General features: G+C 42.4%; 1 protein-coding gene across 1 annotated transcript in view; it reads left to right on the top strand.

The window, feature by feature from the left end:
* Window positions 1-24,537, top strand: part of ipo11 (importin 11) — a 239,190-nt gene that overhangs the window by 57,308 nt on the left and 157,345 nt on the right. Inside the window, exons 6-14 of the mRNA XM_024418169.2 lie at window positions 4,200-4,332; window positions 4,425-4,483; window positions 13,172-13,220; window positions 14,963-15,033; window positions 15,415-15,607; window positions 16,173-16,325; window positions 16,503-16,546; window positions 23,536-23,626; window positions 24,206-24,253. Coding sequence (XP_024273937.1) covers window positions 4,200-4,332; window positions 4,425-4,483; window positions 13,172-13,220; window positions 14,963-15,033; window positions 15,415-15,607; window positions 16,173-16,325; window positions 16,503-16,546; window positions 23,536-23,626; window positions 24,206-24,253 — 841 coding nt within the window. The remainder of the gene's footprint in view (window positions 1-4,199; window positions 4,333-4,424; window positions 4,484-13,171; window positions 13,221-14,962; window positions 15,034-15,414; window positions 15,608-16,172; window positions 16,326-16,502; window positions 16,547-23,535; window positions 23,627-24,205; window positions 24,254-24,537) is intronic.

Here is a 24,537-nt window from a genome sequence, read left to right as displayed (position 1 = left end):
TTCTGCCCCTGAACGAGGCAGTTAACCCACCGTTCCTATACCGATTTCCGATTGTTTTGAAATCGAAATCTCGAAATCGGCCATTCCGATTAATCGGTCGACCTCTAATCTCAATGAATTATTCAAATTCCTCTTATGTTTCACCATTGATACCTTATATATGTATATGCAGTTTGATGGCACCAAAGCAGTGCTTGATGTTTTGTTAATTTAGTGTTCAGTTCACTCTCTTTTGAAGGTTTTTATTTAACTTTTATTTATTCAGAGGAACCCGTTGAGACCAGGGTCTCATTTACAATTGTCCCTTGAGGACAGCAACACAACAAATTCAAGCTGACCAATAAAAAGATGTAATAAACTACAAGTTACAGAATCAACACTACAGCTTCAAACACCAAAAAATGCAATTATTTACATTTAATCCAAAAAGTTGCAATTCTCATAAAATTCATTCAACATTTAAGTCCTCAACTGCCCTAGAGGCACCAGAGTCAAGATGTAGGGAGTTTTGTAGGCTATTGAAAAATGCGGGGCACTAAAACTGAAGACGGATTTTCCTAGATCGTTACATACTAGTGGAACCTTGAGAGTTCACCATCCATGTGAACGGGTGAGGTCGGACGTAAGCCTGTGTAGTAAAGCTAAACAAAAAGAGAGAAATGAAGTGATCTACGGGACTTTAACGAGGACCAGTCCAATTTTTGATACAGGATGTGGTGATGCGTATAAAAACTGTCACCTGTGATACAGTGAAGGGCGATATGGCAGACACCATCCAATGGTTAAAGAGTAGTGGCTGCTGCATTCCAAAAAATGATGTCACAATAGTCAAGAACTGGCAGGAAAGTTGACTGAACAATCTGCTTCCTTCTGTTTAGGGAGAGGCATGATCTAACACTTGTGTTCTGAGCAAGATGTAGATAATGCTGTCCATTGTACAGGACAAAGCTACAGTCCCGTGAAAAAGTATTTGCCACCTTTCTGATTTTCTCTATTTTTTGCATATTTTTTATTGAATGATCAGATATTCAACCAAAACCTAATATTAGATAAAGGGAACCTGAGTTTACAAAAAAAAAAAAAACTTATTTAATGAACAGTTATGCAATTTATTCCCCCGTGTGAAAAATAATTGCCCCCTTATACTCAGTAACTTGTTGTGCCACCTTTTGATGCAATGACTGGAACCAAATGCTTCCTGAAGTTGTTGATCAGTCTCTCACATCACTGTGGAGGAATTATGGCCCACTCTGGCATGCAGTCGTCCAAGTCCCGAGACAGCAAAGCATCCCCAAACCATCACACTTCCACCACCGTGCTTGACCGTTGGTAAAAGGTTTTTACTTTGGAATTCAGTGTTTTGGTTTTCACCAGGCATAATAGGACCCCTTATTCCAACGGTCAAGCACGGTTGTGTGGTGGTTTGGGGATGCTTTGCTGCCTCAGGACCTGGATAATTTGTCTTAATTGAAGGAACCAGGATTTCTGCTCTTTATCAGAGAATTTCTCATGAGAATGTCAGTTCATCCTGTGAGCTGAAGAGCAGCTGAGCAAGACAATGATCCAGAACACACAATCAACCCTACATGAAAATGGTTAAAAAGCAACGAGTTTCAAGTTTTGGAATGGCCTAGTCAAAGTCCAGACCTATTCCCAGTTGAGATGTTGTGGCAGGATTTGAAATGAGCAGTTCATGCTTGAAAACCCACAAATGTGGCTGAGTTCAAGTAGTTCTGCGTTCAAGAGTGGGCCAAAATCCCTCCACAGCGATGTGAGAGACGGATCAACAACGACAGGAAGCATTTGGCTGCAGTCATTGCAGTTAAAGGTGGCACAACCAGTTATTGAGTTTAAGGCAATGACTTTTTCACACAGGGGAATTGGATGTTAACTTTTGATAATTAAATAAATAAAATAAGTATGCTTTTTTTGTAAACTTAGGTTCCCTTTATCTAATATTAGGTTTTGGTTGAAGATCTGATTAACATTCAGTATAAATAAATATGCAAAAACATAGAATCAGAAAGGAGAGTAACTTTTCCACTGCACTGAACAGAGCATTTGGAAATATTCAGACCCCTTGACTTTTCCACATTTTGTATTGATACAGCCTTATTCTGAAATGGATCCCCCCCCCATCAATCTACACACATTACCCCATAATGACAAAGCAAAAACAGGTTTTTAGACATTTTTGAACATTTATTCAAGATAATATAAACTCTCACAATTACATAAGTATTCAGATCCTTTACTCAGTACTATGTTAAATAACCTTTGGCACCGATTACAGCCTCGAGTCTTCTTGCGTTTGGCGCTACATGCTTGGCACACCTGTATTTGGGGAGTTTCTCACATTCTTCTGCAGATCCTCTCAAGCTCTGTCAGGTTGAATGGGGTGCATCGCTGTACAGCTATTTTCAGGTCTCTCCAGAGATGTTTGATAGGGTTCAAGCTGGGCTCACGCTGGGGAACTCGAGGACATTCGGAGACTTGTCCCGAAGCCACTCCTGCGTTGTCTTGGCTGTTGGAAGTTGAACTCTCACCCCAGTCTGAGGTCCTGAGTGCTCTGCGGCAGGTTTTCAATCAAGGATCTCTCTGTACTATGCTCCTTTCATCTTTCCCTACATCCTGACTAGTATCCCAGTCCCTGCCACTGAAAAACATCCCAACAGCATGATGCCGCCACCACCATGCTTCACCGTAGGGATGGCGCTGGGTTTCCTCCAGACATGGCACTTGGCATTCAGGCCAAGGAGTTCAGTCTTGGTTTCATCAGACCAGATAATCTTGTTTCTCATGGTCTGAGAGTCCTTTAGGTGCCATTTGGCAAACTCCAAGCGGGCTGTCAAGTGCCTTTTACTGAGGAGTGTCTTCCGTCTGGACATTCTACTATAAAGGCCTAATTGGTGGAGTACTGCAGAGATGGTTGTCCTTCTAGAAAGGAACTCTGGAGCTCTGTCAGTGACCATCGAGTTCTTGGTCACCTCCCTGACCAAGGCCCTTCTCCCCCGATTGCTCAGTTTGGGAGGGCGGATAGTGAAAATGTCTTTTCACTTTGTCATTATGTGGTATTGTGTGTAGATTGATGAGGAAAAAAATGTAATTTAATCTATTTTAGAGTATGGCTGTTACTTAAACAAGATGGAAAAAGTCAAGTGGTCTGAATACTTTCCGAAGGCACTGTATATATCAAACCACACTGGATGTAAACATTTGATATATCGAGTCACATCTCTTTTGAAGTCACCTTCATGCTCTTTCGGGTTTGCATTAAGAAATGATTAAAGAAATCCCATCAACATTACTTTGACTGAAATGTGTGTGTGTGTTGAACCGAGACTGTCATTTTAAAGATGGAATACTCCTCCGAGTCATCACTTGAACCTTAGACATGTCAGCCACAATAAAAATAACCATCAAACAAACACTAGATCAAATGAGTCAGACATCTCATTTGTAGATGTGGAGCCTTGAATTGCTGGATATTTTGTATCACAATTTAATTTAAAGACACTTCACATCAACTTCGCACTTTAGAAAACTGTCATTGTTGTTGTCCTGCCCTGTTTGGGGTTCTTCTCTCCCTCAGGCCAAATGGAGGGATTTGTTGTTAGCATGGAGATTTATCATGAATGGTTTCTGTGGAGATGTGCTGGAATGATAACAATAGTGTCTTTGGCTGTGTTAGAGGATAAATCACTTCAGTCACTTTGCTTAATCTCATTGGCTCATTCCCCAATTCAGCCATTTGTCTTCTCCACAGTCTTGTTTTTTCTGCTCCATCATCTCACAGAGCTTCTCTCACTTCTCACCCAAGAGGGAGCGCACAAAGTTAGTTTTTAATGGCATTGTTTTTCTTGTACAACAATCAACCTCAGAGGATTCTCATTCTGCAGTTTAATATGCCAAGTCACAGTAACAGTTAAGTTATATGCAATGTCAGTCCCTTATGATTCTAGAATTAATGACAAAGCAATAGTTTAGAAATTGACAGACTGTGTTGCCATTACAAGAAAAAGTCATTTAGGAAAACTACAATTTATTGCTCCGAGGTAATCTCATGGAGAGAACAATAACCCTGCCTTCGAATGCCAAATTGCACCTGTGGCTCGATCACACTCACATTCTCATACTCACACACATTGATTGACCCAGGCTAAGGAGTCTTATTTAATTGAGTTTTGTGTGTGTTGCAGCTGGCGTCGGGCATCTACAGCTTTGCCTGCTCCCTGTGGAGCCACCACACAGACTGCTTCCTCCAGCAAGTCCTAGCCGTGGATCAGGCCCATGCCCTCAGCTCACTGGAGAGGACTCTACTGTCACTTAAAGGTAGCTGGAATCATTCATGCACACACACACACACACACACACAGTTCTGATTGACTTGTGTCTAAAGGTCATTGTTTACATTTTCCCCCCAGTACTTAGGAAGCTGACGGTCCATGGATTCCAGGAGCCACAACAGAATATGGAAGTGATGGTGAGTGTGGAAAACCAGGAGAAAGTTATTCTGGAAAGAAGCAAAGATGGGATTTGACAATAATAATCTCTGTACTCTACACATACAATTATCTGTAAGGTCCCCTCAGTCGAAGAGTGAATTTCAAGCACTGATTCAACCACAAAGACCAGGGAGGTTTTCCAATGCTTCGTAAAGAAAGACATTTATTGGTAGATGGGTAAAAAAGCAGACATTGAATATCCATTTGAGCGTGGTGAAGTTATTAATTACAATTGTGATGGTGTATCAATACACCCAGTCACTACAAAGATACAGGTGTCCTTCCTAATTCAGTTGCCGGACAGGAAGGAAACTGCTCATGAGGCCAATGGTGACTTCTAAACAGAGTGTAATGTCTGTGATAGGAGAAAACTGAGGATGGAGCAACAACATTGTAGTTACCCCACAATACTAATCTAATTGACAGAGTTAATTGTCATCTGCAAGGACTAGGGAGTTTTTTTGATTATAAAAAACAGAATAGAGCTAAACACAGGCAAAATCCTAGAGTAAAACCTGGTTCGGTCTGTTTTCCAACAGACCGTTACACAAATTTACCTTTCAGCCAGACAACAACCAAAAACACATGGCCAAATCTACACTGGAGTTACATGCCAAGACGACATTGAATATTCCGGAGTGGCCTAATTACAGTTTTGACTTAAATTGGCTTGACAATCTATGGCAAAACTTGAAAATGGCTGTCTAGCAATGATCAACAACAAACTTGACAGCGCTTGAATAATTTTCAAGGTGTGCAAAGCTCTTAAAAAATAACTATCAGAAACTCAGAGCATACAATAATTTATAGGAACATCTAAACTGTTTTAAAATGTAATTTGATACATATCAGTGTTAATTGGCTCATGTTTGGCCATAATATTGGGTCAAATGACCTAAGATTTATTATTCATTAAAGCTTGAATATATTAAATAAATAGTTTAGTTCCAGGATTACATGGGGGAAAAAAACACTGAAACAAATTTTTGAATCTTCTATATTCCAATATTCTCTACAATGGATTTTATACTGCAATTCTGAGTGAATTTCAACTTCCAGGGTGCAATGCCAGAGTGCTGCTGGCTGGCTTGTGCTAGCAAGCCCAGACATACGTGAAGTAGTCTAAATATATTGCTTTCATAGAGAATTTATGAGGGCATTTTACATCATATTATAATGCTCCATGAATGTCATGCTGAATATAGCTTGCTAGTAGAATAACGTTACAATGCAAATGTCTTGTGTAAAATAGATTGTGGTTTTCGAACTAAACCTCCCTTGCACTGCAATAACACCTTTTGCTTAGTTTCCGTAGGCTGGCCCCCATATGATTTGTAAGCGAGGTATTGCCATAGTTCGCTTCTAGAGACAGTTTTGTCAACAAGCTGCAGGCATGGAGGTATGCTTCACCTACTTCATCCTGCAGCCATCGCCTGCATTGTGGGAGGCTCTATTGTCAACTAATCCTTAAGGTGTTTTCATTTGACCCACACTATCGTGACCAAATACATGACTGAAACGGGAAATAATTTGCCGCGATTTATGTGTACTCTGGATATATTCAAATAAATGTTACATTTTGAGGCTCTCTCACAAAGTGAGAATACAACGTACATACAATATAATATGATTTCAGTTGTTTGAGTGTGTGATATAGGGGTTAGATACATGTTTATTTCGATGTTAAAAAGAACATTTTTTAGAGAAACAATGGCAACACTACCATGTTGATCTGAGCCCTGCTGTTGAAAAACCACGTTCGTGTCCAACTGTCGCAGATGCACCTCCCACCCGACTTCACACCTCCACCTTTGTCTACGGTTATTTGCTTTAGCCTTACCACTCAAACGTGCCCAATATATGCGGTGCTGCTCATCATCTCACTGAGTTTACCTTAAAATTATAAACGTTAATCTCAATGTGACCCGCCAGATTCAGAAGCTTGAAAACCCCCATTAGAAAAATTCATAGTTTTGGAGTCAACAATAATAGTTTCAGTATAGTTAATTTTTTTATTTCAGTTTACTATATTAGCTTTTTCATAATTATTTTTCATTTAGTTTATTTTAGTTTATCATAATAACCTTGGCCCTGAACGCAGTCTTCCTTACAGCTAGACCCCGCTATGAAGGTCCTGGAACTGTTCATTCAATTTAGTGTAAATCGTCCAATAAAATTATTAAAGTGTGCGTGTGCCAAGGGCTGCTCCCCTGGCTTGGAGTTAATGGAATCATTTGCTCCGAGTACTCTGGTCATTTGAACTCAGACTCCAACTCTCCTATCCTTCATATCTGAGTGGTGTGTTTAAGGAACACCAGGGGACTATTAAGCTAACCTCTTGTTCTGCGAATGTCAAAGGAAAAAGTTCAAGGAGAGAAGGAAGGAGGGAGGGATGAGGCGTGAGTTGACTGTCAAGGGGTAGTTTGATCCACTCACCCTCTCCTCCTCCTTCCTATCTCTTATCACCTGCTTATATTTCCTTAAGCACAACCAGTGGCATTTTCTCCATATTACTCCCACCCATGCCATCTCAGATGTGTAGAGCTACTTAATAGACCCACAACAGTGAAGATGTGAGAAGTTTGATGAAGCTGTTGTTGCAGGTTGCCTCATTATAGACTCCACAGGGAAAGAAAGCTTATTTAAATGGTTTTTAATTAGTTCTTTCAGGCTGTGCCTTGCCTTAACTCCTTCACAAATGAATAATGAAATTCACTGATCTAGGCAGAGATTCTTATACACATATGCACACACACATACACACACACAGAGTCCTGATTGACTTGTTTCCAAAGTGCTTCCATTTAGAGACTTCTTGGAGGACATGCTTTTGTTGGGTAATCTACTTTCAGTTTGATCGAACTTTAGAGCAGATAGATCATTGGCACACTTTCTCACCCTTTCATACCCCTCTGAAACAGAGCTGTGTATGCAATAGGAAGCTAATGTAATTTCAGTGTAATTGGCTATCTTGAGACTGCCCTCTGTCAACGGTTTCATAAATGATCAAATCAAGGTTTTGCCTACGTTATCGCAGGTGCAGCAAAGCGCTTATGTCTAGCTCTAACAGGAATATCTAATAGTACAACAACAATACACAAGAACAAGACATTAAGACATGTCAGAATGAACAACGTCAGAGTCAGGAATAGAAATATATACCGAACAAAAATATAAACATGTTCACATCCCTGTTAGTGACCATTTCTCCTCTTTAAAGATAATCTGTCCACCTGACAGGTATGGGATATCAAGAAGCTGATTAAACCGCATGATCATTAGACATGGGCACCTTGTGCTGGGGACAATAAATGGCCACTTTAAAATGTGCAGTTTTATCACACAACACAATGCCACAGAAGTTTTGAGGTAGCATGCAATTGGCATTTTTACTGCAGGAATGTCCACCAGAGCTGTTGCCAGAGAATTTAATGAAATATTTCTCTACCATAAGCTTCCTCCAACGTTGTTTTAGAGTATTTAGCAGTACGTCCATCCAGCCTCACAACCACAGACCACGTGAAAACACGCCAGCCCAGGACTTCCACATCCGTCTTCTTCACCTGCGGGATCGTCTGAGGGGCGTGAGGATATTTATGTCTGTAATGAAGCCCTTTTGTGGTGAAAACCTCGTTCTGATTGGTGTGGCCTGGCTCCCCAGTGGGTGAGCCTGGCTGCCAAGAGGGTGGGCCTATGCTCTCCAAGGCTCACCCATGGCTGCACCCATTCCCAGTCATGGGAAAACCATAGATTAGGGCCTAATTTAATTTTGACTGATTTCCTTATATGAACTGTAATTTTTAAATTTTTTGTTCAGTATGTACAGTGCATTCGGAAAGGACACAGACCCCTTCACTTTTTCCACATTTTGTTATGTTACAGACTTATTCTAAAATGGACTTTAAAGTATTCAAACCCTTTACTCAGTACTTTGTATAAGCACCTTTTACAGTGATTATAGCCTCGAGTCTTTTCGGGTATGACGTTACAAGCTTGGAACACCTGTATTTGGGGAGTTTTTCCCCATTCTTCTCTGCAGATTCTCTCAAGCTCTGTCAAGTTAGATGGGGAGTGTTGTTACACATCTATTTTCAAGTCTCTCCAGAGATATTAGATCGGGTTCAAGTCCAGGCTCTGGCTGTGCCACTCAAGGACATTCAGAGACTTGTCCTGAAGCCACTCCTGCATTGTCTTGGCTGTGTGCTTAGGGTCATTGTCCCGTTGGAAGGTGAACGCTCACCCCAGTCTGTCCTGAGCGCTCTGGAGCGGGTTTTCATCAAGGATCTCTCTGTACTTTGCTCCGTTCATCTTTCCCTTGATCCTCACTAGTTTCCCAGTCCCTGCCGCTGAAAAACATCCCCTCAGCATGATGCTACCACCACCATGCTTCACCGTAGGGATGGAGCCAGGTTTCCTCCAGACATGACGCTTGGCAATCAGGCCAAAGAGTTCAATCTTGGTTTCATCAGACCAGAGAATCTTGTTTCTCATGGTCATAGTCCTTTAGGTGCCTTTTGTCAAACTCCAATTGGGATGTTATGTGCCTTTTACAGAGAAGTGGCTTCCGTCTGGCCACACTACCATGCAGGCCTGATTGGTGGAGTGCTGCAGAGATGGTTGTCTTTCTGGAAGGTTCTCCCATCTCCACAGAGGAACACTGGGAGCTCTGTCAGAGTGACCATCGGGTTCTTGGTCACCTCCCAGACCAAGGCCATTTTCCCATGATTTCTCAGTGCGGCCAGCGCTAGAAGAGTCTTGGTGGTTCCAAACTTCTTCCATTGAAGAACGATGGAGGTCACTGTGTTCTTGGGCAACTTCAATGCTGCAGGAATGTTTTGGTACCCTTCCCCAGATCTGTGCCTCGACACAATCCTGTCTCGGAGCTCTACGGATAAAACCTTTGACCTCATATGGCATGGTTTTTGCTCTGACATGCACTGTAAACTATGGAACCTTATATAGATGTGTTTGCCTTTCCAATTCATGTCCAATCAATTGAATTTACCACCGGTTGACTCCAATCAAGTTGTAGAAACATCTCAAGGATGATCAGTAGAAACAGGATGCACCTGGCCTCAATTTAGAGTCTCATAACAAAGGGTCTGAATACGTATGTAAATAATAGGGATGCACGATATATCGGTAAGCATATCGGAATCGGACGATATTAGCTAAAAATGCCAACATCTGCATTGGCCTGATGTATAGTTTTACACCGATGTGCAAAACCGATGTCAAAGCTGACGTGCATACCTATATAACGTAGGTAGATGGCGTAATGATGCCACAAATAATCCAGCGCTACATGTGCAACACAGCAGTCCTAACCTAGCCCACACTGACTGTGGTTTGGATCTATTTTGAAGTTTCAAAGGAAGATAACAAAAAGGATAACAAAAACTTGCAAAAGTACTCTACTCGAGGCTGTGAACAAGTGATTCGGTGGCATTCTCTCTGAGCCTATTTACTGTGTTGCCACCATGCTCGAGGCTTGGTACAAGGACCGCTACTTCGTTGCAGACAAGAAACAGGGTTTACGTGAAATGTTACATACACAGCTGGACAAGATGGAAACGGACACAGTGACAGTGAGCACCGAGGAAGAGAGGCCACGGACAGACAGAGCTGAAACTTCACTGCTTGACATGTATGATGAAATCTTGGTCGAGAATGAAACAACTGAACGAATGAACAACGAAACAGCACAGCAAGTAAGTGAAATAAATAGGTTTTTACTGGTAATGGGGACATATGTTAATGCCAACAAAATAACTTTTTGCTCATTGTGTGGTGTGTGTGTGTGTAACCTTTTATTTAACTAGGCAAGTCAGTTTAGAACAAGTTCTTATTTACAATGTCGGCCAAACCTGGACGACGCTAGGCCAATTGTGCACTGCCCTATGGGACTCCCAATCATGGCTGGGTGTGATACAGCCTGGATTCGAACCGGAGACTGTAGTGACGCCTCTTGCACTGAGATGCAGTGCCTTAACACACACATGGACGTAGCTGTCTAACCAAACTGAACTGTACTAGAATGCTTAAACGGTGGCTAAAAATGTTTTTCGGTTATCGGTATCGATTTTTGGGCAAGGAAAATATCAGATATTGGTATTGGACAGAAATGTCATGGCACTGCATCCCTAGTAAATAAGGTATTTCTGTGAATAGTTTGTGGAAGTACCTTTGGCAGCCGTTACAGCTGTGAGTCTTAATGGGTAATATTCTAAGAGCTTTCCACACCTGGCTTGTGCAACATTTGCCCATTATTCTTTTCAAAGTTCTTCAAGCTCTGTCAAGTTGGTTGTTGATAATTGCTAAAAATTGCTACTCAGTTATGTGTTGTATTTGCCCCAAACATAACACTTTGTATTCAGGACAAAAAGTGAATTGCTTTGCCACATTATTTGCAGTATTACTTTAGTGCCCTGTTGCAAACTGATGCATCAATTGGAATATTTTTTTATTCTGTACACGCTTCCTTCTTTTCACTCTGTCAAAAGGGTTAGTATTTTGGAGTAACTACAATGTTGTTGATCCATCCTCAGTTTTCTCCTATCACAGCCGTTAAACTCTGCCTGTTTGTCACCATTGGTCTCATGGTGAAATCCCTGAGCGGTCTCCTTCCTCTCCAGTAACTGAGTTAGGAAAGACACCTGTATCTTTGTTGTGACTGGGTGTATTGATACACCATCCAAAGTGTAATAACTTCACCGTGCTCAAGGGGATATTCAAAGTCTACTTTTACATTAAAAAAAAAATCCATCTGCTAATAGGTGCCCTTCTTTGTGAGGGATTTCTAAACCTCCTTGTTCTTTGTGGTTGAATCATGTACTGAGGAATGACTTCTGCCTGGCCAGTTTACCATAAAGGCCTAATTGGTGGAGTGCTGCAGAGATGGTTGTCCTTCTGGAATGTTCTTCCATCTCCACAGACAAACTCTAGAGCTCTGTCAGAGTGACCATCGGGTTCTTGGTCACTTCCCAGACCAAGGCCCTTCTCCCCCGTTTGGTCAGGCGGCCAGCTCTAGTAGGAGTCTTGGTGGTTCCAAACTTCTATTTAAGATTGATGAAGGCCAATGTATTCTTGGGCACCTTCAAAACTGCAGAAATGTTTTGTTACCCAATTTCTTCGACCTCATGGCTTGGTTTTTGCTCTGACATGCACTGTCAACTGTGGGACTTTTATGAAGACGTGTGTGCCTTCCCAAATCATTTCCAATTAATTGAATTTAGCACAGACTCCAAATTGTAGGAACATTTCAAGGATGATCAATGGATACAGGATGCACCTGAGCTCAGTTTGGAGTCTCATAGCAAAGTGCCTGAATACTTATATAAATAAGCTTTGTCTGTTTAAAAAAATATATATTTTTACAATTTCAAACATTAAAAAAAAAACTGTTTTTGCTATGGGGTATTGTGTGTAGATTGCTGAAAAAAAAATGTTGATCCATTTTAGAGGAAGGCTGTAACGTAACAAAATGTGGAAAAATCCAGGAGTCTGAATACTTTCCCAAGGCACTGTATATCCTGGGTATTTATCAAATCCTGCCCTGAGAGGCTGCATCCCGGTTTTACACAGCTCTTTCTTTCTCTGCCGTGCTTTCTCTCCCTCTATAGTTTGTTGTTACCTGCTCACACAGCCTAAGGACCGGTAATAATGTGACTGGTTTTGTAGGAAGTCATCCGCCCCACCTTGGTAAAGTGAAGGAAAACATTCTTTCTGCCCCAAAGTTACAGTAGCTCTCCCGCATACTGCAGAATATATTCGCAAATAAATCTTATTGGTGACAGTTTGATAACAAAGGGGACACACCATAGCGCTTTGCCCTGTGTAATTGTGTTTCCGTTGTGACACTGTAGCTGGAGGCAGGTCAGGCTGAAAAGCCTATAGATGTGACTGGATAGTGGAAGAGTTTACAACGCTGTGAAAAGGTCCTGCTAGCTATACTAGCTCATTTCCACAATGATCGCTTATGAACTGATTTTTATACCTGTATTTATTGTCTGTATATGTACTTGTCTTTGTTTTGATTGTTTTTATGTATGCACAGAGCAGCAACCTGCGTGTCCCCATGGGGATAATAGTCATTGTCTTATAACAGAGCTAAGTTTAGGTTGTTACTGTTGTGTAGCCTTATAGGGTATCATCCCTATGTTTTGGATTTCGTACCTCTAGTTGATTTCCGTGCTGAAGCTCCGAGGTGCTCTGCCATAGGCTATTAATTAAAGGATTAACGGTGTCATGAAATATAGGTTTAAAAGTTGGGTGATAAAACATTCACGTAATTCTTTTTGCAAGTCCAATCAGTTTTCCCACATTGATTCAATGTCATCACATTACTTTTTTTTTTTTTTGAAATCGTGTGGAATCAATGTTGACTCAACCAGTTTGTGCCCAGTGAGAAGGCTCCGTGTTTTCCAGTTTGGGCAGATTATGAACTGTCAGTGACATGTCGCAAAGGCTTGCCAGGCACACTGAGTCAGTGTGTGTGTCTGTAACGTGTATGATGACTCATGTGTTCAGTTGTGTGACTGCCTCTCCTAATTATGTGATAAAACAGTGATGCGACCACCGAGATTCCACCGAGATTGAACAAACCCGGTACCCCCTCTCCTTCTTCTCGCTTCCCTCCTCTGACCCTCTTTTCCCTCTCTCACCAGGGCTTCCTCAATGCAGTTTTTGAGAGACTGAAACAGTTCCTAGAATGCAGTAAGTATCCTGAAAAATGCTTCCTAAATATTTATCAACTTTCTAATTATACAATGATGATCTAATGATCTAATGACACACACACACACCACACACCTAGCACCCACCCACACACCACACACATAGGGGTAAGTCTCAGTGCTTCAGATGGTGTGTTAGAAATGTAATTACTGGTATCTGTCCCTATTATCACACACAATATGTCCTTATTGCAGAGGGTCAGCGGAGGTCGGGGTGTATTGGGCCCGTTGATATTTTGGGCTGTCCGACAGCGGAAGCTCGTAGGCGCTCTGAGCCAGGAGAAATATCAGTCTCCCTGCAAGATAAGGGCGGATAAAGAAGCATGTCCATTGAGTTGCACCATCCTCTATTTTCTCTCTCCTTTTCCTGTGCATGATCCTTCCGCTGAGGTCAGCTGTCTGGATATTCCATGTTATTACAGGTGTCACCATCTGCGGAAGGATGTGTTTTTAGGGATGGGAACAGGTAGCCTCGTAATTACCGACTGATTACCGCTACACTATCAGTCTGGAAGGGATTCCATTCAAGTTGTTTGGGCAGATAGGCTTTCCCCAAAACAAACTCGAAAGCGATTGGATCACCTTCAATCAATCAGAAAACAGAAGCCGCAGCACTGCATTTCTTGGAAGTAAAACTTGCCGTCGTTCAAGAGAAAGGCATATCGAACACCAGGACAATAGGCTTTGGCAAAATGAGCCAAAAGAAGCGTAATATATCGATGTCAACGAGAGACTAACAGCAATATAGTAGCCTAACATCAGCGAGGGTATATCTAATGAATTTGCGCCTAATGATTTTGCCAAACCGTAGCGATGGATATTATGCCACTGCATATAATTCAATACAGAGATTGTCTTGATGCAGTAACCTCAGACTGTCATGTAAAAGCTTTATATTTAGCTATCACCACCTAAGTATGACTTTACATGTGTTGTTGTCCTGTTGTCTCCTGCCTATCAGTATCCAAACCACCGGCATAGTTCATCAGAGGAAGCTGTTCCTGTTCTTGATGATGTCATCAGGAACGGTGATGAGGAAGTAAACCTCTCAGGACATTTTTTTATTGGCCACAGCTTATTGTTTTTATAGATTCATTTTGATCGTCCGAGGGAGTTATTCCTGACACGACACTGTCTTTATTAGTCTACTTTATTATATTAGAGAAACAAAGGCCCTGTTCTCCCAGGTGGCGGTTTCGTTCACTCTCCCAGAGTGTATTGTAGTTATAAAGTGAAGCCAGGGCCTCATGTCTTGTATGTACCATTCGTCACCACACATGACGTTCCCTCCCAGGAAATAAGTTATTTGAATTGAATACACTAGAGGAATTAAAATATCCATCCGTAGTGAAGTGCATTATGATATCACTGCCTTCATTCCCTTCTCCCTTCAACTCGAGCTCTGTTATGATTGTATTACATAGAAAAGATCAGTGGATACCTAACAATTTCCTCTCCGTCTTCTCCTCCCCTCCCTGGTTTATTGGCAGCCGGGCAGGGAGATGGACTCCGATGTCTGGCATTGGGGGGGGGTTGTTGACATCAGAGTAACATCTTCATAGGTAGCCCCTTGTTGTAAGTGATGCACTTAATGTTGGCAAGAGATGAACACTTGTGATATTTTGTATTGTTGTTTTATAGTCTTGTCATATGGCTTGTTGTTTTTATACTGATGTCATAACATACTGTTGCTCATATTTATTTTGGTTTTATTTCTTCCAGGTCGGCAGGTAGACCCAGACAGCCCATGTCGAGAGAAGCTTGAGAAGACTATCATACTGTACACTAAAGTGGTGAGTCAAACTGATCAGTCAACAACCATGTAGGCCTAGGTGTTGTTACAAATCTACACTAGTTAGTTTCTCAGTAGTCTTGCTTGCATACCAGGCACTGTTGACAGAGGCTGATATCCCAGCGCCAAGTGCTTCAACTTCATTTCTTACTTTCTCTCTTTTTCTACATTTCTTCTCTCTATATTTGTTATTTCCCCTTATACATTTTTTTTCTGCTTTTCCTTCTCCTTTTCTGACTTTCTCTCCTTAGCCATCTTTTTTTCTACCTTACTTTCTTGTTTAATATTTTCTCCATCTTCTCTGAATCTCATGTTTTTCCTTAACCATTTCTCTCTCTCTCTCTCTCCCTCTCTCTCTCTCTCCCTCTCTCTCTCTCTCTAGTTATTAGATTTCCTGGAGGTCCACCCGTGTGCGTTCATCCCACTGATCCAGCGCTCTCTGGAATTTGCTGTCAGCTACGTGTTCACGGCGGCCGGTGAGGGCCTCGTCTTCGAGCGCTTCACTGTCCAGTGCATGAACCTCATCAAAACCATCGTCAAGAACGAGGCCTACAAACCCTGCAAGAACATCGAGGGTAGGTGGAGGGTGGGGGCTAGGGCAGTCATGGTGATGGAATTTTGGATGGAGGTTATTGGTTATCCAAAGGACTCAGTCATCGTAATAAGTTTTAATCTTTATTACTATTTTTATCCATTTATGGCTGTTATTTTATTTTCATGACTGTCTTCATCCATAAGAGTTGGTGACACGGTTTTTGTAATTGTGCCAGCCCTAGTGGGGAGAGGGAGGGAGGGAAGAGAAAATGGGAAGGAGAGAATAAAGGAGAGGAGCGAGAGCAAGATGAAAATTAGGGAGAGGAAATAGAATGGAAAGAGACAGCGGGAGAAATCAACATGGCGTAGCATCGTTAATACAGCCAACCACAAATAACTGCACTTCCTTGGCAGGCAGGCAGATTGCAAGCATCATTAATGTACCATTATAATAATATAACGGGTTAGGAGGCGCCACAGTGGAGTTCAGTTTCTCTCTGAGCTGTCGAGACTTAGTTGTCGATGGTTGTGGTTCGTTTTGAATAGTGTGTGTGTGTGTGTGTCTGTGTGTAAGTTCTTACATGCTCTCTGGGTCGCCCCTCTCAGACAGTAAGCCGGAGAGTCTGGAGGCCCACAAGATCAAGACGGCATTCTTCACACACCCCACCCTCACAGAGATCGGACGGCGTCTCGTCTCCCACTACTTTCTGTTGACCAAGGAAGAGCTGGCCATGTGGGAGGAGGACCCCGAGGGCTTCGGTACGCTCACAAAGACATATGGCTGCTGATGTGTTTCCTTGTCTCTTTGCAAACTTTTCTCTTCACAAGTTAACTCTGCTAATGTGTCCATCTGAATCTCCACACCATACTGGAGTACACACACACACACACACACACCCTCCTTATCTCATTGTTGCTCTGTTTTTGTATTCGCAGCTGTTGAAGAAACAGGGGGTGACTCCTGGAAATACAGTCTACGGGTGAGTAAATGACACACACACACACACACACACACACACACGCATATATGCCAGTGCACAGAGACGAGACCGACTGACTTGCTCAGCGCAGGCAAGCCGTTGAAGCAGCCATGCTCCCCCTGTCACTGCTCTCACTAACAGCTTTGCTGATTTGATTTCAACAATGTATTCAGTCACACTGAAGCTGATTTATTTCCCCTCCATTTCATCATATCCCTCTTCTCCTGTATTGTTTGGGAGTCCTTGACTGGGGTGCAACAAGATACCACAGCACAGCCACGTATAACCAGGAACCAGAATAATCCTATAGATTTGTGAGACAGAAGGTGTGATAGGATAAGGATGTAGAGATGAGATAGTGTTTCTACCCGTGGCCAGTGATGTATGGTCTTAGTAAAATAACAACCACACACACCATTACAAGCACGCAAGAGCAACAATATTCTCCTTACCAGAGGGAAGAATGAGAATAGTCTTTAGCTGAACTGTCATACAAGAAAAGGAAGACAAGTATTTCAGGTGTCTTAAGCAAAATAATCTGTGCGGTCCCCTAAAACACAGTAATAAAGTGTCTTATTGCAGCGCTGGTCAGTCAAACTATCAATTAGACTTATACTAGCTGAGCAATTAACCAACGTTTCTGTTATTTTTCGTTTTTTTTTAAGCAACTGACCGACGTAGGTTCAGTTGTTTAATTCCATTTATTTTTCAATGAACTGCACACATTGACCAGTTCTCTACAGATAAATCCGGTCAATCCCGAACTATGCGATGTTGTAGGGTAGTTTCCAACAGGCCAATATTCTACATGGTTTAGCACAGACAACGTGGTAATTAAGTACAATGACTGTAATCCATTACGCATGCAATTGTCCGGTCTGCGTATTTGTTTTATGCCTGCTACATTATGTTAGTGTGGGGTAGACACGGAGAGCGAGAGACAGAAGAATGCATGATCGAGAGGGAACGAGAACAGTTGCTTCGAGGTATCTCTTGCTTTAACAGGGTTTCTGAAAATGTGGCACCGGAAATTTGACCATCAGCATCTAAATTTACCGGACATTTGAGAGAAATGCGTTTGGTGCGTAACCTGAAATCCCATTTAGATTATGGTAATGCATCTTAATAAGATATGCAAGTCGAGGATGCAACGATGTGCGGTCCTCCTTACCGAATTCTGGTGTGCACTTGTTAGAATATCTGTCCACATTTACTTTTCCTCAGCCAACAAGTGACGAACAGCAACATTACTACACTATGTTAATATACTATCCCCCATAGTAGAAAAGTTTACTTATTCTATTGGTCAGCTTGTCGATTAATAAATGGCCAACTCCACACACTCTGGGACAGTTGTGGGATGACGGATCCCAAATTCATACAACCAGTAGGCCTTAGGCTACATAAAATGTAAAAAATGTAAGCAACGAGTCTGATGCAATAGATCAGAACGTTTAGCTTAAAATGATGATAAACTATTACTTCTTCACAGTTTAAGTGCAAAAATGCACACAAGGCAGTAGGCTACGCACGGATGTTCGTTCCATAATGCAATTAGCGGGAAAACACTGTTGTCAAAAGGGCACCATACATGCGCGCTGTTTCATGTCACAGAGGTGAAAATATCCATTAGACATTTAGAAAGAGGGGAGCTCTAATATGCAACAACTAGCACGGGTTGCTAATATGACTAGGATTTTGCCTTTGGCTGCTGGACAATGAAAGACAGTTGCTATAAAATAATTGCCTTCACGGATACGGTCAGATTTTTGCTAGGCTACTTTGAAGTGAGGTACGACATGCCTCTTAATACGTATTAAAATGTTCCGGTTTCAAACAATTATATGTTTTCAAAAATGCAGACGGCCTCCAGCACATTGCAAAGTGGTGTTTGACGCGCTCATGTAGCCTACCTTTTGTTGCTTATGTATGCATACGCTGTTTGAGAAGCTTCAGCAGCAGCTCTCACACTGTGACAGATTTTCCGCTCAAAAGCTCTATCTGTATGCTGTACTCGTGTGATAAATAAGATGCATAACAAATATACTACACAAGCACCAATTTAATTCCACTAAATTATGCAGATTAACCTAGACTGATAAGCATGACCATTCACAATTATTTCCATCAACTGGTATTTCCATCAATTAGTAGGATAAAAAGCATTATTTTGCAGTGGGATTTTTTCTTCTCCCAAACAATGTGGCGATGCCAATTTTATTTATCAGCTTTTCAATTTTCCTAGCGGCCAAAAGCCTGCTATTACCAGCTAATGGAGACCCTGACCTGAAAATACATGATCTAAGTGAGTGATGGATGGTATTTAGCGTTCATAAAATAACTACTAAAATAGTTATTTGGTCAGACAGCATATATTAGAAGCATTAGAAGCCTCCTCCCTAAATTTGTTTTATTCACTGCTTTAGCACACTCTGCCAACCTGGATGTTCTAGCTGTGTTTGAATCCTGGCTTAGGAAGACCACCAGAAATTCTGAAATCTCCATCCCTAACTACAACAACCTAACTACTTTGCAATCTACTGCAAAGATAGCCTGCAGAGTTCTGTCCTACTATCCAGGTCTGTACCCAAACAATTTGAACTTCTACTTTTAAAAATCCACCTCTCTAAAAACAAGTCTCTCACCGTTGCCACATGCTATAGACCACCCTCTGCCCCCAGCTGTGCTCTGGACACCATATGTGAACTGATTGCCCCCCATCTATCTTCAGAGGTCGTGCTGCTAGGCGACCTAAACTGGAACATGCTTAACACCCCAGCCATCCTACAATCTAAGCTTGATGCCCTCAATCTCACACAAATTATCAATGAACCTACCAGTTACCACACCAAAGCCGTAAACACAGGCACCCTCATGGATATCATCCTAACCAACTTGCCCTCTAAATACACCTCTGCTGTTTTCAACTAAGATCTCAGCGATCACTGCCTCATTGCCTGCATCCATAATAGGTCGGCGGTCAAACGATCTCCACACATCACTGTCAAACGCTCCCTGAAACACTTCAGCGAGCAGACCTTTCTAATCGACCTGGACGGGGTATCCTGGAAGGAAATTGATCTCATCCCGTCAGTTGAGAATGCCTGTTTTTTTTTTAAATGCCTTCCTCACCATCTTAAATAAGCATGCCCCATTCAAGAAATTTAGAACCAGGAACAGATATAGCCCTTGGTTCTCTCCAGACCTGACTGCCCTTAACCAACACAAAAACATCCTATGGCGTTCTGCATTAGCATCGAACAGCCCCGGTGATATGCAACTTTTCAGGGAAGCTAGAAACCAGTATACACAGGCAGTTAGAAAAGCCAAGGCTAGCTTTTTCAAGCAGAAATTTGCTTCCTGCAACACAAACTCAAAAAAGTTCTGGGACACTGTAAAGTCCATGGACAATAATAACACCTCCTCCCAGCTGCCCACTGCACTGAGGATAGGAAACACTGTCACCACCGATAAATCCACTATAATTGAGAATTTCAAGAAGCATTTTTCTACGACTGGCCATGCTTTCCACCTGGCTACCCCTACCCCGGTCAATAGCACTGCACCCCCCACAGCAACTCACCCAAGCCTTCCCCATTTCTCCTTCCCCAAAATCCAGTCAGCTGATGTTCTGAAAGAGCTGCAAAATCTGGACCCCTACAAATCAGCTGGGCTAGACAATTTCTTAAAAGTATCTGCCCAAATTGTTGCCACCCCTATTACTAGCCTGTTCAACCTCTCTTTCATGTCGTCTGAGTATCCCAAAGATTGGAAAGCAGCTGCGGTCATCCCCCTCTTCAAAGGGGGTGACACTCTAGACCCAAACTGCTACAGACCTATATCTATCCTACCGTGCCTTTCTAAGGTCTTCAAAAGCCAAGTCAACAAACCGATTACCGACCATTCCGAATCCCACCATACCTTCTCCGCTATGCAATCTGGTTTCAGAGCTGGTCATGGGTGCACCTCAGCCACGCTCAAGGTCTTAAACGATGTCTTAATCGCCATCGATAAGAAACAATACTGTGCAGCCGTATTCATTGACCAAGGCTTTCGACTCTGTCAATCACCACGTCCTCATCGGCAGACTCAATAGCCTTGTTTCCTCAAATGATCGCCTTGCCTGATTCACCAACTACTTCTCTGATAGAGTTCAGTGTATCAAATCGGAGGGCCTGTTGTCCGGGCCTCTGGCAGTCTATGGCGGTGCCACAGGGTTCAATTCTTGGACCGACTCTCTTCTCTGTCTCCATCAATAATGTCACTCTTGCTGCTGGTGAGTCTCTGATCCACCTCTACGCAGACGACACCATTCTGTAAAGCTCTGGGCCTTCTTTGGACACTGTGTTAACAACCCTCCAGACGAGCTTCAATGCCATACAATTCTCCTTCCGTGGCCTCCAATTGCTCTTAAATACAAGTAAAACTAAATTCATCGTCTTCAACCGATCGCTACCTGCCTGCCCTCCAACATCACTACTCTGGACTGTTCTGACTTAGAATATGTGAACTACAAATACCTAGGTGTCTGGTTAGACTGTAAACTCTCCTTCCAGACTCACATCAAACATCTCCAATCAAAAGTTAAATCTAGAATTGGCTTCCTATTTCGCAACAAAGCATCCTTCACTCATGCTGCCAAACATACCCTTTTAAAACTGACCATCCTACCGTCCTCGACTTCGGCGATGTCATTTACAAAATGACATCGCCTCCAATACCCTACTCAATAAATTGGATGCAGTCTATCACAGTGCCATCCGTTTTGTCACTGAAGCCCCATATATTACCCACCACTGCGACCTGTACGCTCTCGTTGGCTGGCCCTCGGCTTCATACACGTCGCCAAACCCACTGGCTCCAGGTCATCTACAAGACCCTGCTAGGTAAAGTCCCCCCTTATCTCGGCTCGCTGGTCACCATAGCAGCACCCACCAGTATCATGCGCTCCAGCAGGTATATCTCTCTGGTCACCCCCAAAACCAATTCTTCCTTTGGCCGCCTCTCCTTCCAGTTCTCTGCTGCCAATGACTGGAACGAACTACAAAAATCTCTGAAACTGGAAACACTTATCTCCCTCACTAGCTTTAAGCACCAGCTGTCAGAGCAGCTCACAGATTACTGCTCCTGTACATAGCCCATCTATAATTTAGCCCAAACAACTACCGCTCCCCCTACTGTATTCATTTATTTATTTTGCTCTTTTGCACCCCATTATTTCTACTTCTACTTTGCACATTCTTCCACTGCAAATCTACCATTCCAGTGTTTTAATTGCTATCTTGTATTTACTTCGCCACCATGGCCTTTTTTTGTTGCTTTTATCTCCCTTATCTCACCTCATTTGCTCACATTGTATATAGACTTATTTTTCTACTGTATTATTGACTGTATGTTTGTTTTACTCCATGTGTAACTCTGTGTTGTTTTATGTGTCGAACTGCTTTGCTTTATCTTGGCCAGGTCGCAATTCTAAATGAGAACTTGTTCTCAACTTGCCGACCTGGTAAAATAAAGGAACTAATAAAAATATTTTGTCATCTCTATTGAGATGATGACTTAGAATTTAAATAATTGTCATCAAATGAAACTAATGCAATTTACACATGGAAGTATTTGATGAAAGTAATGTGAATAAATGATGGTTAATAAGTGCGAAGCAGCAATGGGCATCACTACCATCATAGGACTTATATTCATTGTTTTATTCTGTGTTACAGCATTCAACCCACATATTAATTGCACTGTTTGTTTTTTTAATTATCAAAACTATTAAAAAAAAATTACCGAACCCATCTCAAAAAGCACTAATCACTCAGCACTACTGTCACCCAAAAACAGACCATGTTTAGAAAAAGGAAAGGTCTGCACTCATAGTATTGAGCTGATACAAGGAAATGTATTTGATATACTATTTATATTGCCTATAGTTAGGACCAGTAGGTACCATGGCACAGGGGGGGGGATATTTTAGTGACGTCTCTGATGTCTGACTGTCTGATTCTCAATGAATTGGGGTAAGCTTTGTTTTGGTTTTGGCTGCTGCCTGTATCATCTCCTTACTGCTATCAGACTCCTCCCTCCCTCTCTACCGTGCTTCTTCTCCATCTCTTTTTCTCTAATATTCCCTCTCTGTTAAGCCCAGCTTTTCTTACTTCCGTGGCGCTCTGGTTCAGGATCCACACTTCTTTTGAAGTACACCAGTGTAGTCGACCGCTGATGAGGCAACTGTGGATGACGTAATTGGTGCCGACTCCTTTTACATTCATTTGTCTCGCTCAGGATATCCTCACTCTCCGGTTTGCGCCCAATCACAGCTGTCCCAAATCTTCGACCACCCCTCCCCCATCAATCCTGCTTGACTTTCAACTACACAGACACTGATGACTAGGTCCAAGTTTTTTCCCCCTAGTTAGATCATGTGGTCATAGCAAACTCAGGGCCTTGCATATAAATAAACAAATCTTGACATACATGCCCCAGTTCCCGTTACAGCATGCTGTGTGCCTGCTGGTAGGAAAATAGATCTGCCTTCCCCAGTACAGTGGGTGATGTGTCCTTGATGTCGCCTTCTCTCTTCCCTCTCCACCGTGGTCCTCTAATGAGCTGTTTGTCAGTATGGCTTTATTATCAATGGTCCGTCATGGGCAGCAAGACTTAACACCTAGTTATTGATTTCCACTGGTGTTGATCATGTCAGGGTTGTTTCCCCCTGTGGGAGTAGAACATGTTTGATGGGTGTGTTGTGTTTGTGGCGTGACCTGATAACGTTTGACAGGTGTTGTATAGGTGATGACTATCCTTTAACCCTGTCAGTGACACCTGGCTGTTGCTGTCAGTAAGGGGTCTCATGCGATGCATTCCACGTGGCTCCCCTGCTCATTGATTTAGTGCCAGTAGAACTGATGGAGCGGGACTGGATCTGATGGAGAGGGAGTGTGTGATCGTGTTGTTGTTTTCTTATCCCCCCCCCCTCTCTCTTTCACCAGCCTTGTACAGAAGTGTTGTTCTTGGACATATTCCACAACTACAGTCAGACTCTGACACCAGTGCTGCTGGAGATGGTGCTGAATCTACAAGGTAAGTCTGTCATTGTATTGTCCTCTTAAGACAATCATTTCTTCATCTCATTGTGACATCCTGTTTAAATAAAATAATTATATATTAACATGTTTCACAAAACGCAGCCTGATTGCATTCTAACCTGGCCTTGTCCAACCACAGCCTTGGTTGTAGAGGTGTCCACTTAAATGGCTCAGAACATGTGCTGTACAACACAACCATTCAAGAGTCATTAGGAACACATTCTTTAGATTACAATATGAGATTCCCCCTGTGACACAGACCTGTGATAAGTTATTAGTTTCCAGAGTGAGTTGTCAGTGCACACAAACACAGGACAATTACATGGTGTCTTTAGGCCAGTGTTCTCCTCTGACAGAGTTATATTATAGAGGACTGTCAGAGTGAGGAGAAATTGGATAACACTAGATTGGAAAATTCCGTTTTAGCTGAGAGCCAGATATTGATTGTGGGAAGCCACTCAGGCTCCAGCAACAGGGGTGTAAGTGAGAGGGACAGAGGATTCCATAATTTTCCATGTTCAGCTTATTATCGTTTGTGTGTAGGTTTAACTTGGTGTTATGTGTGTGATTGCAGGACCAAGCAATGTGGAGGATCCTGTTCAGCTTCTGATGAAAGATGCAGGTGGGTAATCATGAGTTATTGTGGTCTCACTGCAGTAAGGTCAGAGGTCACAGCTCTCTGCAAGGTCGGAGGTACCTCTGTTCCTTAAGTCTGAAGCTCAGACATCCAGATGAGAAATGGCTGCAGTAGTCTTCCAGGAAATGTACTGTAGCTATCCTAGGAAGAGCCTTAGGATTATTCCCTTATCCAGAGGCTGTAAAAAGGCTGTATACAATCAGCTGCCGCCTTTTTGCAGTGACTTTCGTCTGACTGTTTCAAGTGCCTGGCAGCTCTGACATCACAGG

Source organism: Oncorhynchus tshawytscha, linkage group LG04, assembly GCF_018296145.1.
Source record: "Oncorhynchus tshawytscha isolate Ot180627B linkage group LG04, Otsh_v2.0, whole genome shotgun sequence".
In the NCBI taxonomy this organism is placed as follows: domain Eukaryota; kingdom Metazoa; phylum Chordata; class Actinopteri; order Salmoniformes; family Salmonidae; genus Oncorhynchus; species Oncorhynchus tshawytscha.
The sequence above is the reverse complement of the archived record's forward strand: the minus strand, read 5'-3'. Positions and strand labels throughout refer to the sequence as shown.